Below are 15,707 nucleotides of genomic sequence, written 5' to 3' on the forward strand. Positions count from 1 at the left end.
GCAACGTGGGATCTGAGCCTTATCTGGGACCTACACCACAGCTCACAGCAACACCAGATCCTTAACCCACTGAATGAGCCCAGGGATCAAACCTGCATCCTCACGGATGCCAGTCGAGTTCGTTAACCCCTGAGCCACAATGGGAGCTCCTCGAATGTCTTTTTCTAAATAAATGCATTAAGGCAGTGGGGACAGGGAAGTGAGATGATTACACGTTAAAGAAAAATCCAACTAGTGTGGCTGTCAAGAGGCAGCAAGCAGGGACCACTTTTCTTTATTTGCTGGAACACAGAGAGGGCTGGTGTTTGCCCAGCGTCACACAGCAAGTCAGAGCTGAGCTGGAGCTGAGCTGGTGCTTAGGCAGCAAACTGCTCCCAGTCCAAGGGTCCTAGGATTGGCAAGAAGTGGGGTGCTTGCACTGGGGGCTTCTCAGACAGTCCTGCAGGGAGACGTGGCTCTGGAGGGGTGAAAACCTCAGAGAGAAGGGCCACCTAGTCAAACTTCTCCTTAAACAGTTGCTGCTGGAATTCCCTGCCCTCCCCAAAGGTACAGGGGTCTAAAATGTCTTGCTTCCCTCTGTCTCTCTGAGTTCCCCCCTACTGCCCACCTTGTGTAAACTTTAGGACTTCTCCCAGTCTTCTCAACTCCCCCCATCCCTTGCAGCCCTGGAACCAAGGCCAGCAGTCATGGGGAAGTAATGCATAAAGCACCCCCTCCTGCCCCAGCCTGCGGTCTAACAGTTGTCTGGGCGTTTCCGGTTCACTGCCAGCAACCGGTCAGACAGTCCGGCAGGCCAGGGGCTGCAGCTATTGGGAGTTTGCACCCAAGGCCCCCCCTCCCTGCCCCAAGGTCACACCAGTCCTGAAGGTAGGCCATTCCTGGAGGGGGCTGGGGTGGGGAGTGGGCAGAAATGGCCAGTTTTCAAGGTTGGGGTGACCTGGAATCTGGGTGGGGCAGGGCTGGGGGCCGGGCTGCTGTTGGCAACTGCACAGCTGAAGGGGGCTGAGCTCTGGGGAAAAGGCCTAAGCTTGGGTCCCTGAATACTGTCACCAGCCTCAAGCTGTCCCCTCCCCCCCACACCTCTTGCCCTCACAGCTGGATGTCCTGCCCATGTCACAAAGAGTCAGGGCACTTTCCATTGCCCTGAAAAGTTGATGGGTGACATTTGCCCAGAGAAGTCAAGCAACCCTCCCAGGGCAACACAGCAGGTGCTGGACCTCACCCACACATGCCCTGTACTCTGACCTTCCCCCAGCAGCATGAGTGACCCGGAGCCACCCACTAAGACCACCGGGGTCAACACCCCCACCTGGCCTACTCAGCCCACGTACAGCAACCTTGGTGAGCGCTGGGGTGGGGCCCTGGGTGGGATATGGGACAAGTGGCTGTCCCAGGCAGCCAGAGCATAGAGGCAAAGTCTCTCGTTACCTTCTAAAGAATGCTCTGCCCAATGATGGTTTAACTTGATTATAGCAGCTTTTAAATTATCTTTAATAAGCTCTTTGTTTAAAGAAAAAAAAAAAATAGCTGGCTTTCACTAGCTTGTAAAAATGAGGAAACGAGTTCAAAAAGGCTCAGTCACCTGGCCAGAGCCACACAGGGAAGTGGGGGTCGCCCATGCTGGGCCGTATGTTTCTCTGCCTCTGACCTGTCCCTCCTCTGAAACTTCGTTTCCTCATCTGTAAACTGGAGAGGGCATTCTTAACCCACAGGGTCATTGGGCTGGCTGGTATTTTTTCCATTTTAGACATGAGGGAATCAAAGCTGAGGCTGGAGTCGTGGGCCCAGGACCCCACACTCTGGGCATCCTCAAGCCCCTCCCCACTCCCCCAATAGGTGAGGTCCGTGCCCACCTGCTGCCTTCCAAGCCCTGCCGCCCCAGAACACCGGAGCCTCCCTTGGCTCACCCGCAGCCCCTGCCCCCACCCCTGCCCAAGAAGACCTTGACCAGGACCCAGTCGCTGCCCACCCACAAGGCGCCCAGTCCCAGCCCTGTTCAATCAGGGCAGCATCGGAAGCCGCTTCTGGGATCCCTCAGTGTGGATGAGAGCAGGGCAGGCGACCAGAGGGTGGAGCCAGCCCGTCCGCCTGCAGAGCTGCCCTTCTGCTCGCTGGACACAGAACTGGGCCTCTCCCTCCACGACCTGCACCGCCCGGAGGCTGTGCACGCAGCGCTGGAGGCCAGGCAGCTGGAAGGCCTGCGTGTCGTGCACGCCCGGCTGCACGCCCGGCTCCTGGGGGGCCGCCCGGGCCCCTGCCGCCCCGGCCACGGCTTCCGCCTTTTGGACAGCTCGCCCTGCTTGGAGAGCGGGGACGCCCTGTACTACCGCCTGGTGCGCGCGGATGAGGAGGCGTGGCACCTCCTGGCTGCCAAGGTGAGCCCCGCCCCGCCCCGCCTCCGCCCCAGCTCCTGGGAGGTTTCCCCAATTTCCAAGAAATAACCCAGGGCACTTTCGGCCTAACTGCTTATTTTGCAAATAACACATAAATGAACACCGTCAGCCCTTGGAACCACGTTTCTAAAGTGTGGGCCACCTAAATTCGAATCTCCTGGGAGTCTTGTTAAACTCTCCCCACGCCTCCCAGGGGCCTCTCCAGTGAGTTCTTGCACCAGAAAGCCACAGTCGGCTGATACCACTTTGACCACCATCATCTTTGTCGTCATTGTCATCATTGTCGTTTTCAACAATCACCAAAATGTACTACTGAGCACTGTTCACGTCTTGCCCTGTTGTAAGGACTTTTAGGCACTTTCATTCAGCTAATCCTCATGTGAGCACTGCCATGTTTTGTTACAAAATGCTTCCATTTCGTGCACCTCTAAGAGAAAAGATAAGAGTCCCATCAAATACACCAGACCACCAAGTGTCAGATGCAGGGCCATTGTGGAGGAACTTCACCAACTGGGCAGGATGTGTTACTATGGACCCATTTTATAGACAGGAGCATGGAGGATTAAGCTGTTGCTGCTGTGAGTTATTTAGCTGACAGCTCTATCACATTCCCATCTCAGAGGCCCCTGGCGAGGTTTTTTTTTTTTTTTTTTTCCCTTTTCTTGAGCCACTCCCACGGCATATGGAGGTTCCCAGCTAGGGGTCTAATCGGAGCTATAGCCACTGGCCAACACCACAGCCACAGCAAGTGCCAGATCTGAGCTGTATCTGCAACCTACACCACAGCTCACGGACAAAGCTGGATTCTTAACCCACTGAGCAAGGCCAGGGATCGAACCCTCAACCTCATAGTTCCTAGTCGGATTCGTTAACCACTGCACCACGACGGGAACTCCTGGCAAGGTTGTTTTTGAAATACCCACACTCAGTGCCCTGCCTCAGAACCTGTAAATTTTAACACCTGCCCCAATGTGATTCAAATGTAATCCCCAGAGGTGATGTTCCTACTTCCTAGAAAGAGCTTTGCTGTCCATTACTCCAGCTGTTAGCCACGCATGACTTCTGAGCACTTGAAATGGGGCTGGTCTGGAGTTCCCGTCGTGGCGCAGTGGTTAACGAATCCGACTAGGAACCATGAGGTTGCGGGTTCGGTCCCTGCCCTTGCTCAGTGGGTTAACGATCCGGCGTTGCCGTGAGCTGTGGTGTAGGTTGCAGACGCGGCTCGGATCCCGCGTTGCTGTGGCTCTGGCGTAGGCCGGTGGCTACAGCTCCGATTCAACCCCTAGCCTGGGAACCTCCATATGCCGCGGGAGCGGCCGAAGAAATAGCAACAACAACAACAAAAAGACAAAAAAAAAAAAAGAAAGAAAGAAATGGGGCTGGTCTCAACTGAGAAGTGCTCTGAATGTCAAATATACACCAGGCCTCCAAGACTTAGTATTATTATTATTAATAATAATAATGTAAAACATCTAATACTTTTGTCATTAATAACCTGTTGAATGATAACATTTTGGATACATTGAATTAAATAAAATAGATTATGAAAATTACTTTCAAGCTCATACAACTCAATATCAAAAAAAAAAAAAAAAAAGGGAGTTCCTATTGTGGGGCAGTGGAAACAAATCTGACTAGTATCCATGAGGATGCGGGTTCAATCCCTGGCCTCACTCCAGCAATGAAGGATCCAGCATTGCCATGAGCTGTGGTATAGTTCACAGATTCGGCTCAGATCTGGCGTTGCTGTGGCTGTGGAGTAGGTTGGCAGCTACAGCACCTATTCGGCCCCTAGCCTAGGAACCTCCATATGCCGTGGGAACAGCCTCAAGAAAAGACAAAAAATAAAAAAAGAAGAAAGTTTCTTTCATCTGCTTCTTTTCACTTTTTCAAATGTGGCTACTGGAAAATTTGAATTAGACCATGGCCTGAGCTGTATTTCTACTGGACACCCCAGCTCTGGTAACTTAGTTCTCACCTCCCTCTTTACCAAAGCACCAGCCCCTTTGGCAGGCTGGAAAGTTTGACCCCTAAACACCATCCTCCTCCCTGATGCAGTTTTCCTTAAAATCATGCTGGCAACTAACATCTGAATTGACATGCACCCCTGCTTCTGGAGGGGTGCAGCGATGGTGCAGCAGGTTGGAGTGGGTGTGAAAGCTTCAGGAAAGGTAGAGCTGCTAGGCATCCTGTGCTGGCTTGCGGAGGGCGGGGGGTACACTATGGTCAGGTTCTTAAGGTCCCCTCTACTCTGCAGGTGCCCAAGCCGGGAGCAGAGGAGCCCCACCCATGGGGCCTGGAGCTGCAGGCCTTGCTGGCCCCACATTTCAACCTCCAGGGGCTGTGTGGGCTGGTGCCTGAGGGTACACTGCCTGAGATGTCCTGGAGGGGCCCCGTGGCCCTGGCGACGGAGGTGCCAGAGCTCACGGTGGCCCAGTGGCTGGTGGAGGCGGGCACACAGCCGCCCATGAAGTTCACAAGGGCCGTGGCTCTGCTGCTGCTGCAGCTGAGCATGGCCCTGGAGCACCTAGAGGCGCAGGGTGCAGCCCTGGCCGAACTCCGGCCTGAGAACTTGCTGCTAATGTCCCCACGGGGCTGTGGGGCCACTGGACCCCCACGCCTGCTGCTGGCAGACTTTGGCCGCGTCCACCCATGTCCCCAGGGCCCACTGGGCGCCCACGCACGGCAGCTGAGCAGCCTGCTCCGAAAGCTGCTTGGTCCCCGAAAGCCCTTGGCCACGCCCTTGGCTGTCGGCCTCGAGCACCTGGCGGTTCAGCTGGCCCGCGTGAGGCCCTCTGCAGCCCAAACGCGCTGTGCACTGCAGGTGCTGCTCTGGGGACCTGAACAGGAGCTGCGTGGCCGCAGAGCCCAGCTGGGGCCCTGGCTGCTGGTGCGGCGTGCGCTGCTGGTCCTGCACCTGGCAGAGCGGGCTGTGGGTGGGGAGGTGCCCCACCTGGAGGACTGGCTGTGCTGTGAATACCTGGCCCAGGCCACTGAGGCCTCACTAGACCTTGCCCTAGAGCTGCTGTGGGACTGACCTTTCCTATGAGTGATACACCAGTTCCAGGCCTCTCCAAGAGACAGGCTCCCCTTCCCAGGGTGGGGTGGTGGCCGGTATCTCCACCATAGTGAGGACACCCCCTTCCAGAAGGGGCCAGAAGGCCAGCAGAGAATGCGGCCAGACACTGAGGGCCCAAGTCCTCCCCAGGAATGCAGGTCCCCTGCTTCTGGGGCTAAGGGCTATTGGCTGGTGCCTGCAGAGGCATTCTGATGCCAGTGCTGCCCACCCCACTTCAGGTGGGGAACCCCCTGCCAATCAATGTCTCTCAGTGTGTGGAACCCTCCCCCCACCGCCCCCCACTCTCCAGCAGAAGCCAGAGTGCCCTCCTGGTACCGGGGTCTGATGGTCACCATCTCCATGACAGTGTGGACACTCCTCCATATGGAGGCACTGGAGGGACTTCCAGTCCTGGAGCAAACCCTTGTGCTGAGGACATCAAGTGTGAACATCCTTGTCAAGACCTGCTTGGGGCCTCCAGGGAAGGGAGGCTCCCCAGAACCTGAGCCAGCCAGCCCACCCAAGTGGAGTCTCTCCAAAGGTTCCCATGCCTGCCCCCATAGCAGCTGCCTAGCTGCTCCTCTGTGAACTAAATTCTGTCCAGCCACCAAGTCTTTGCATGAACTGTTCTCTCTGCCAAGCTCTGAATCTTACCTATTCTAAGCAAATAAAGTTGTACCTCCCAGGCCCTTTTTAGCTCCTCATCCTGCTTCCCTCCAGAGCACACTTGTCACCATCTGGAACTACTTATTCATCTCTTTGCCTGCCATCCATTCACCTTACCCACCAGGCTTTGGGTTCCCTGAGGGCAGGGCCCAGGCTAACACACAGTTGTAGTTTAGAATGGAATAAACAAAAGACTCATCGGGGGCCCTGAGGGAGAGAATGAGGTCTGCTTACTCACTTGAAAAGTAGACAGGGTCCCCGATGGCCCCACCGCCCTTGCCTGCACACTTCACTTACTCACTTACCCCACCATGGCAATTCTGGGGAGGACTTTTTTCCTTTTTTTTTTTTTTTCTCTATTTTTAGGGCCGCACCTGTGGCATGTGGAAGTTCCCAGGCTAGGGGTGGAACCAGAGCTACAGCTGCTGCCCTAAGCCACAGCAACCCAACATCCAAGCTGCGTCTGCGACCTACACCACGGCTCATGGCAATGCTAGATCTTAATGTACTGAGCAAGACCAGGGATTGAACTCACGTCCTCATGGGTCCCTAGTCAAGTTCGTTACTACTGAGCCACAACAGAAACTTCCCCACTTGAGGAACTTTCTAACCTCAGACATGACCAGGTCTTTCTCCTACTCAGACATCTCTATGGTTCCCTAGTACCTTCAGAACACAATGGGACACCTCTACAGGCTCTGCACACTCTCTGGCCAACCCTTGGAGGTGTTTTCTGGCCTCCAAGCCTTACCCATTGTTCCTCTCACCTGAAACACACTTCCCTCTAGTCTCTGCTTCACTACCATTCCTCCTCCAACACTCCAACTCCAATGCCCTTCCTCTGCCCTTGCCCTACCCACATGGACTAGGAGCGTCTAGTTGTCTTCCCAGACCTTTGAGGACCAACTGTGTCATCACAAGTAGCTGAATATCCCACCCAACCCCCAGCTTTGCTCAAATTCTTCCAAGCTCCTTTCCCCTCAGCAATGATGGCCCCTTTACAGCTAATTTGTCAACCACCGGGTGATGCGCCCAGAAGCCGGCAGATGGCGCTGCAGCCCTGTTGCTCTTCAGTCCCCACCTCGCCTGCTGCAGCACTATCTCTGGCTGCCTCAGACCACCCCACCTCTGCTCTGGGGCAACACGTGCCAGCAGTACTCCTGCCCCAGCACAACGCCATACAAGGGCTAGAGGGGTGCCCAGGACACAGATATATACACTCTACCACCCAGCTGGGAAAGTCCCGCCAGCCCCTGCCCTGCCCCTGGCCACTTCCCAGAGCCCAGTTAACTACAGCAGGTGTGGGGTTCCCACTATTGGCTCAGCTGAAATGAATCTTAACACCTATGAGGACACAGGTTCAATCCCCGGTCTTGCTCAGTGGGTTAAAGATCTGGCGTTTCCATGAACTGTGATGTAGGCCAGCGGCTACAGCTGATTTGACCCCTAGCCTGGGAACCTCCATATACGATGGGTGTGGCCCTAAAAACAAAACAAAACAAACCAAAAAAAACAGCAGCAGCAGGTGAGGCCAGCAAGAGAAGCAGGAAGCAGACACCCTCTGACCTTGGCCACCCCAGAATATGGTCCTGGGAAAGGCAGCAGTAGGCCCAAGGGGTGGGGCAGGCCGCCCATGGAGGCGCCAGAAAGGTGACAGTTGGAAGCAGACAGGGTGGAAGGCCAGGGCTGAGCCCCTCAAAGGAACTCAAAAGGCTGGCTGGGGCCAGAGGTGAGACCAGGCCCTTGGCTTCCCCACCCTGCGGCAGAAGGCTCAGGAGGCTGGCACAGCCCCCCCTCCCCTTGGCCCACCACGACCTGCCCTTCAGTCTCTCGGGGAGACAGCCACCGGCCGAAAGTCAAAACCACTGAGCCCACACAGGTCTTGGAGGAATAATCACTTTTATTCAGATTTTTGAGAGCAATAGAAGGGTAGATTATTATCTTTCCAAATTAAGAGACCTAAGACTGTTTCCAAAAAACTTCAAAATAAGAAACTCCTCCTCCAAGAACAAGGATAATCTGAATCATCTTAAACCAGCAATAAAAAAGTAAAATATAAATTTTTATTTAGAATTAAAGCAAATACTTCAGTATCACAAACACAATATTAAACTTCCAAGAAATACACGGCTAATTTGGAGTGAGCGTTTATTTGCACAATTACAACATGCGGACAAACCCAGCAGGTGAAGCAGGCTGACATGGGTCAGCACGCAGTTAATCACACCACCCGCAGAGGCGCAGCACAAAGCGCACACAAAGGACTGCGATCGAGGCCAAGGGCCCAGGCATCACACTACTCCTCCTCACCAGAGGACTCTCTCTCAAACGTGTAGGCCATGAAGCAAGCGTCGGGTCTCTTGGGGACAAGGGGATGCCCCGGTCTCACAATCTCAAAGCCCAAAAAGCTGAAGGTACGGAGCAAGGCGGCTGCGGAGAGAGGAAAAGCCAATGGATGAGAACCACCTGTTCCCCAGAGTGGGGCCCCACTCCCCTCACCCCTGCAGAGGATGGTGATGGTGCCACCTACCTCTGTCCTCGCGGTTCTTGTGGAAGCAAATGAAGACATGGTCAGCATGGAGCTGCTCCTCAGCAAATTCGAGAAGAACTGCAAAGCTGAAGTTCCAGCATCAGGACCCACCCACCTGCAACCCCTCAGGGGCCCCAGGCCGAGACCTCCAAGTATCTTTGGGGCCTGATCTACATGGAGCGCCAGTTCCTTCTGGGTCCAGGGTCGCCCTCAGCACTGCTGACACTGGAGCCAGGTGCTCCTGAGGGGCCATTCTGGACACTGTAGGGTGCTGGAGCAGTGTTCTTGGCCCCACCTACTAGATGCCCTCAAACATGAAAACACCAAGGTCCCTGGATGTCCCTCCCCCTGAATCCTTTGGGTGATAACTGCTGAGACAGCTTTAAAGAGGAATCCCAAAATAATCATGGCTTGACTGATTCCTGACTTTGGTTTCCCTCCTCCGCCCTCCCGGCACATAGAGGCAGCTCCTTGCCCTCACCTGTCCTTGCTCCCCTCAGGCAGAGCGCCGCCTGGGATCTCAATGTAGAGGCAGCTGTTGCTCAGCACCGCTCTCCAGTTAATGTGTTTGGCATCTGTGAGCCTGGATTGGACGTTTAAAATTCTCGTCTTGTTATTAGACGTTAGTTCCTCTGTTACATTCAGCCGATTATCCTGTGGAAGAAAAAAAGCCAACCTTGGACACCAACCTTCACAGGGTGGAAATCTTCACCCTTCCTACTGATGACAATTTAAAAACGCAGAAAAGCACTAGTCCCTTGCAATACTAATGTTTGGCTGTGGGGTGGTGGCTTGGCCCGGGGCCAGAGCAGGTGCCCCAGGGTGAGGGGCAAAGGCTACATAAGGCAAGGCCCAGGCTGTTGTTTGCACCTTTGTTCCTTGAACCCTGGATTCAGAGAATTTGATAAAGTGGTGTACAGTTCCTGGCACACGACAGGTGCACGAAACATTTCTGCCTGCTAAGTAACAGATGCTGTGGGTCTGGCTGCTCTCCCCCCACCTCAGGTACCCAGGAAATCCAAGAAACCAGGATACTTACAGAGTAAAATAAATTAGCTGAAAGATTGTGATCCCTCTGACTATTCCCTCGCCCACCTGGGATCTTCAGGGGTGGGTGAGGGACATCAGGAGCACCACCGAGGCCCTGGACCCAGGTTACTACAGCAGTTGATGGAGACCCTGGAACTGAAGGAAATGGGCTGGTGAGCAGCACTGGCAATGGACCCACTGGCCTTCGGTGAGGGACTCAAGTCCCAGCAAGGCTAGATTGATAGCCAAATCCACCTAGGACCCTGCCCCTTACCCCTCCAAGTGCAAAAATCAACACCTGCTGGCCACCAGTTAAGACAGTTATGCAATCACAGAACAAGCAGCCTCTGAAATCCAACTTCTGGAGTGGCGGTGGGGGGGTAATGCTGGCTAAGGGCCCAATCCATTCCCTGGGTGGCTGTCTCACCCTTTATCTTAAGGCCACCACAAACTGTCTCAAGCCAAGCCTGCATCAGGTTCTACTTCCCACTTCTAAGTCGAGCGGCTTCAGCTTCCCCTTTTCCACTTTTCAAGCTGCAGTGGAGACCTCGAAATCCAGCAACCTTTTCCTAGTGGTCCAGGAACCTGTCTTTTCACAGAAGCAGCCCAGGCCTCGACCCTTTCATCGTCCACACCAGCTGGGAAGCGCGGGGCCCGTTCGGACCCACGCGAGCGCTGCGGAGACAGGCCTGCAGAGACGCCCTCCCGCGCACTCCCAGCGGCCTCGGGTTGCGTCATCTCAGCAGAGAGGCCCTCGGCCCCGGGGGAGATTTTCACAATCGCGCAACCGGCAGCGCCAGCAGCCATTTCCCGCGCAGTGTAAACAGGGCCCAAAGTCGCCTCCATTTTGCTCAGCTCCCATCCGGGGCGCCCCGACACGCCGACGTCTGCATCACGGCTCGGGGTCTGGCCGCGGAAATCTCCCAGGGCAGTCGTCAAGCAGCTCGCGAACCGCAGAAGCGCAGCTCACCTGGACCCCCGCCCTCCACCGCCCAACGGGGGAGGGGGGCGGTCCGGCCACCACCCTGAGAAGGGCCCCGGGCGCCGTCTACGTGGCGCCCAGGACCGCCGCGTCCCGGGGCCACGTCCGGGGACGGGGGTGGCTCGGCCGAATTCGTCCACCCGCAGAACGATCAAAACCCTCCGCATCGACAAATCACAGATTCTCGGGACCCGACTCCACTTCGGGTCCCGCTGCCCCCAAACCTGGCCACGGAATCTTACGTCCCCAGCCCGTGACCTCCCGTGCCCCCCCCGCAACCCGAACAGATACCTGAAGCCCCCAACCCAGAGACTCCAGTGCTCCCCTAAACCCGACCACGTACCTGAAGTCCCCAACCCAAAGACTCCCGTGCCCCTCAAACTCAACAGGATACACCATCCGTCGGGCAACCGAACCTGAGACACCCCCCACGCTCCCAGTCCCGCCCCCGGGCCCCGCCCCCATCCCGCCAAGAACCCGCCCCCCGCGCGACTGTGGCATCGACAAAGGGGCGGACCTCGCGCTCCCGGGACTTCCGTGGCGCCCCGCCGCCTGCCCCCTGCGGGCCTGCGCAGAGCCGCTTCTGGAAGCTTCGGGCGGGGGCGGGGCGCTCACCTCTCGCTGCTGCGGCCTCCGCGGCTGTGCAGGCTGAGGAGCGGCATGGTGCGGGTGGCGTGGACGGTGGCGCTAGGTTTATCCCCCTCCTTCTCTCTGGCGAAGCAGTGGCTGTTGAGGATCCGCTGCAGGGAGGATTTCACCATCCGGCCGCTGGGGTCCGAAACCAGGAAAACCTCCGCTGCGCCTCTCCGCGCCGCCGCCGCTGCTCGCCGTTCGCAAAATGGCGCCGCCACCGCCGCCCGCTTTTATAGGCATCACGCGTAGGCCACGCCCACGCTCCGCGGGAACGCGGCCGCACGAGGGGGCGGTGCCGCCAGGAAATCCAGGTGTGCCCGCCCCTCTCGGCATCTGATTGGTGAAACGCGACGGACTCGCTTGGAGCCGCCCCTTGGATTGGGCAAAAGGCTTCGGGCCACGCCCCCCGCCGCTGTCGTAATTCTGCGGGCGCGCGGAAAGGGCGGGGCTTCCGTCGTGACGGGAGTGCGCGGCGCGCGCCCCGCCCCCCCCACAGCCAGGCCTGGGGCGGGGGCGCCTGGTTGGGCCTGCTTGAGGGGTGTCTCGTTGTGGCAACGTCTCCACCACGGTCCCCGGCTCCCTCGCTGGGGTCCCCTCCCCCTGAGGGACTCCCTCCCCCAGGCGGCTCTGACGACAAAGGTCCTGGGTATTTGGAGGAAAGGGTCCCAGCCCTCTCATCGCAGCATAAGACAGAATTATTTTCTGTAGTAACCTAGTAATGATCTTTCCCAAAGATGATTTTCTGGATTTGCTCCTTCACATATTGAAACAATTTACAGTTTAAAAAGAGAAGTTTCAGTGTTAAAGGTATTACTCAAATTTAGTAAAATATTTCTTGTCACATTTGGACTGAAGCAGAAATGCTTCTCCTTGAAGATGAACTCACAAAGATATTCCATGGGTGAACTAAATTTTGCCCCAAGAAAAAAAAATATTCTTTGCAGGTCTCTTTTCTTTCACGTTTTTAGGGTTTAGGCACAGAGTCTGCAAAGTGTTACAAGGAACTGAAGCTACTCCTACTTTTTTCTTTGTCTTTTCAGTCCCTGCCTCTCACTTTCATCTCTTTTATTTCCAATCTACTGTGCCCATTGGCGTTGGAGACACAAACTTTCCACAAAAGGACCTTGAATTATTACAAAACTTATAAAAATAATACTCTCCAAAGCATGTGGCTGAATCCGCATGTGTCCCCAAATTCCCTTCCATGTGGAATGCAAAATTCATTATTTACTTACATGGTATTTATAAGTAATGTAAGTGTCTAATTTAGTACTTCCCTATAAACATTATTAAAACTCAACAGAGGCAGAGGGAAGGATTGGGAGTTTGGGAGTGCAAACTAGTGTGTATAGGATGGATAAACAACAGAGTCCTACTGTATAGCACAGGTAACGCTATTCAATATTCTGTGATAAACCAGAATATAAAAAGGAATGTGGGAATTCCTGCTATGGCACAGTGGGTTAAGAATCAGACTGCAGGAGTTCCTGTCATGGCTCAGTGGTTAAGGAAACTAACCAATATTCATGAGGACGAGGGTTTGATCGCTGGCCTTGCTCAGTGGGTTAAGGATCAGGCATTGCTGTGACCTGTGATGTAGGTCGCAGACATGGCTCAGATCCCGTGTTGCTGTACTTGTGGTGTAAGCCGGCAGCTACAGCTCAGATTCAACCCTTAGCCTGGGAAACTCCATATGCCACAGGTGTGGCCCTAAAAAGAAAAAAGCCAAAAAAAAAAAAAAAAAGACTGCAATGGCTCAGGTTGCTGGCAAGGCTCAGGTTTGCTCCCTGCCCAGGAACTTCCATGTGCTGCAGGTGTGGCCATAAAAAAAAAAAAATAACAATATATATGAATAACTGAATCACTTTGTTGTACAGCAGAAATTAACACTGGTATACTTCAACTAAAAAGACAGGGAGTTCCCATCTTGGCTCAGCAGTTAACAAACTTGACTAGTATCCATGAGGACACAGGTTTGATCCCTGGCATCCTTCAGTGAGTTAAGGATCTCGTGTTACCGTGAGCTGTGGTGTAGGTCATAGATGAGACTCAAATCTGGCATTGCTATGGCTGTGGTGCAGGCCAGCAGCTGCAACTCTGATTCAACCCCTAGCCTGGAAACTTCCATATGCCGCAGGTGTGGCCCTAAAAAGACAAGACAAAAAAAAAAGACAAAAAAGTCTCAGCAGAGACTGGAATAACTGCAAATTAGAAGCCAACCAAAGAAATTTCCCAGGGAAAGAATATTTAATCAATGACCGAAAAGAACGAAAGCAAAAAATAAATAAATAAAAATAAAAAATAAAATTTGGAGTTCCCTGGTGGCCTAGCAGTTAAGAATCCAGCATTGTCACTGTGGTGGCTTGGGTCACTGCTGTGGTGTGGATTCGATCTCTGGCCTGGGAACCTCCACATGCAAAAAAAAAAAAAGTTATATATATATATATATATATATATATATATTTGACATTGCTTAGAATTCCTGCTCATGGTGAAAACAAAAAGCAGGTGAGGAGTTCCCATTGTGGCTCAGCAGTAACAAACCTGACTAGGATCCATGAGGATGTGGGTTTGGTCCCTGACCTCCCTCAGTGGCTTAAGGATCCGGCATTGCAGACACAGCTCTGATCCCATGTTGCTGTGTCTGTGGTATAGTCAGGTAGCTATAGCTCTGATTTGACCCCTAGCCTGGGAACTTCCATATGCCATGGGTGCAGCCCTAAAAAGTCCAAAGAAAAAAAAGCAAGTGAATTTTTGGTTAACGTTATAATTGTTTTCAATATTCCTCTTATTTTGAGAATTCACTCCCCTCCTCCACCTGAAGGGGCTACTTAAGTGTCCTCACTATTTGTACGCCGTTGCTTAAGCTCTGTTTTCTTTAGGCTGGAGAGGATTTCAAAATCTGGGTCTTTGCCTCATGGCTGCCCTTCAGTTTCTTACACAGATGGGCAATTCTGGAATGTCTCCAATATCTGGAACTGCCCATGGACGGCCACTGGTTGCTGGGTCACACCATGTGTACCCTTCACGGCTGCGGCCAGGCCATGATCGGGCCCCCCCAGTGATGCCTGGCAGGGCAGCTCAAGCCTTTGTCCTTGTGGCCACGCAGAACCTCTGATCAGCCCTGATCAGTCTCTGGGGGGCTGATATTTAGGCCACATCCAGGCCTCTTTAGTCCACAGGGAGCCAGCAGGAGCCTCTGGACCCAAGACTCAGGGTAGGAGGTCCCTTCCTCATCAGCAGGCCCTGCAACTTTGCTGGCCAAATTATGCTTCAATTTGGAATCCCCGTGGGTGGAAAGGAGAAAAAAGTGTATCCTCTTGGTTAAAAAAAATTCAGCAGCTTGGGAAAAAGCACAGGTGAAGGAGAAAATGGAGGCAAGTGGGGTCAGGAGTCGGGGGTCAGGGTGGGTTGTATTTGGGAAGGATGCAAGTAGGGGCTCAGAGCATCTCGGGGGCGGGGTGAGGGGCCAGCTCCCAGCAGGGATGTGGGGAGCTGTGGGCTCTGGTTCTGGGGATGGCTCTGGGGAGTGACCCCAGAGAGGATGTACAGGATGGGGACCTTCCTCCTCTGCTTTACCCCCGCATGTGCATGCCGGGGGCACCAAGGCACCTGCCTCTGAGATTTTAAACACTGATCAAGGCAAAGTCTCCTTCCACATTTCGTCCCACAGCAGAGTCTTGCTCACTGTCAGGTCTCAGTTATGAGCTGGCAGTGAGGGTTGGGTTCCTGAGGCAGAAGCGAGTTCCCCCAGGGAGTTCCCTGCATGGGTCAACAGTTAACCAACCTGACCAGGATCCATGAGGATGCGGGTTGGACCCCTGGCCTCCTGGCCTCATTGGGTCTGGGATAGGGGATTCAATGTTGCCGTGAGCTGTGGTGTAGGTGCAAACATGGCTCGGATTTTGAGTTGCTATGGCTGTGGCGTAGGCCAGCAGCTACACCTCCAATTGGACTCCTAGCCTGGGAACTTCTACATGCCTCAGGGGCGGCCCTAAAAAAAGAAAGAGAAAAAAAAAAAAGAAGAAGAAGTGAATTCCCCCATCCACACTCAGGGCACCCAGGGGAACTGTGGGGGATGGAGCAGCCCTCCTGGCCCCACCCACTGGGTGTCAAGAGCGCCCTCACCTCCCACAGTGTAATGACCACAGCCATCCCCAGGCATAATCCAGTCTCCCCTCAGCATCACTGTCTCCTTCTTTCTCCATCTAATCTACGGTCACTATGTGCTGACAAGGAGGAACCAGTGGGGAAGGCTCAGGATGTGCACAAGCGCCCATGGCAACCCACCCTGGCTGGGCTGGCTGGGGACAGAGGGAGAAATCAAATGAAGGGGAGGGGCCTTTCTGGGAGCAGCAAGTCTGAGAGGTGAGGGTGCCTGGCCTGCATGGAGGGAGAGAGAGGCATCAAGGAGGG

General features: G+C 54.4%; 2 protein-coding genes across 3 annotated transcripts; one reads left to right on the forward strand and one right to left on the reverse strand.

Moving 5' to 3' along the window:
- The first annotated feature begins 779 nt into the window (after nt 1-779).
- PEAK3 (PEAK family member 3) lies at nt 780-6,139 on the forward strand. Of its 2 annotated transcripts, none has more exons than XM_047777624.1 (4): nt 780-867; nt 1,096-1,341; nt 1,837-2,375; nt 4,651-6,139. In XM_047777624.1, exons 2-4 carry the CDS (start codon nt 1,260-1,262, stop codon nt 5,428-5,430), a joined length of 1,401 nt encoding a protein of 466 aa, XP_047633580.1. In that variant the 5' UTR covers nt 780-867; nt 1,096-1,259; the 3' UTR covers nt 5,431-6,139. The 2 variants fall into 2 exon arrangements, with proteins under 2 accessions (XP_047633580.1, XP_047633581.1); XM_047777625.1 differs by having other exon boundaries at nt 1,256-1,341.
- A 2,019-nt stretch (nt 6,140-8,158) lies between these two features.
- Nucleotides 8,159-11,512, reverse strand: OAZ1 (ornithine decarboxylase antizyme 1). The gene is given in 6 exon segments (XM_047777626.1): nt 8,159-8,547; nt 8,648-8,733; nt 9,129-9,301; nt 9,687-9,773; nt 9,775-9,832; nt 11,274-11,512. Coding segments are annotated over 6 exon segments (684 nt in total). The 5' UTR covers nt 11,420-11,512; the 3' UTR covers nt 8,159-8,413.
- Between the last annotated feature and the right edge of the window lie 4,195 nt (nt 11,513-15,707).

The sequence above is a fragment of the Phacochoerus africanus genome, chromosome 4, assembly GCF_016906955.1.
Source record: "Phacochoerus africanus isolate WHEZ1 chromosome 4, ROS_Pafr_v1, whole genome shotgun sequence".
Taxonomy (NCBI): domain Eukaryota; kingdom Metazoa; phylum Chordata; class Mammalia; order Artiodactyla; family Suidae; genus Phacochoerus; species Phacochoerus africanus.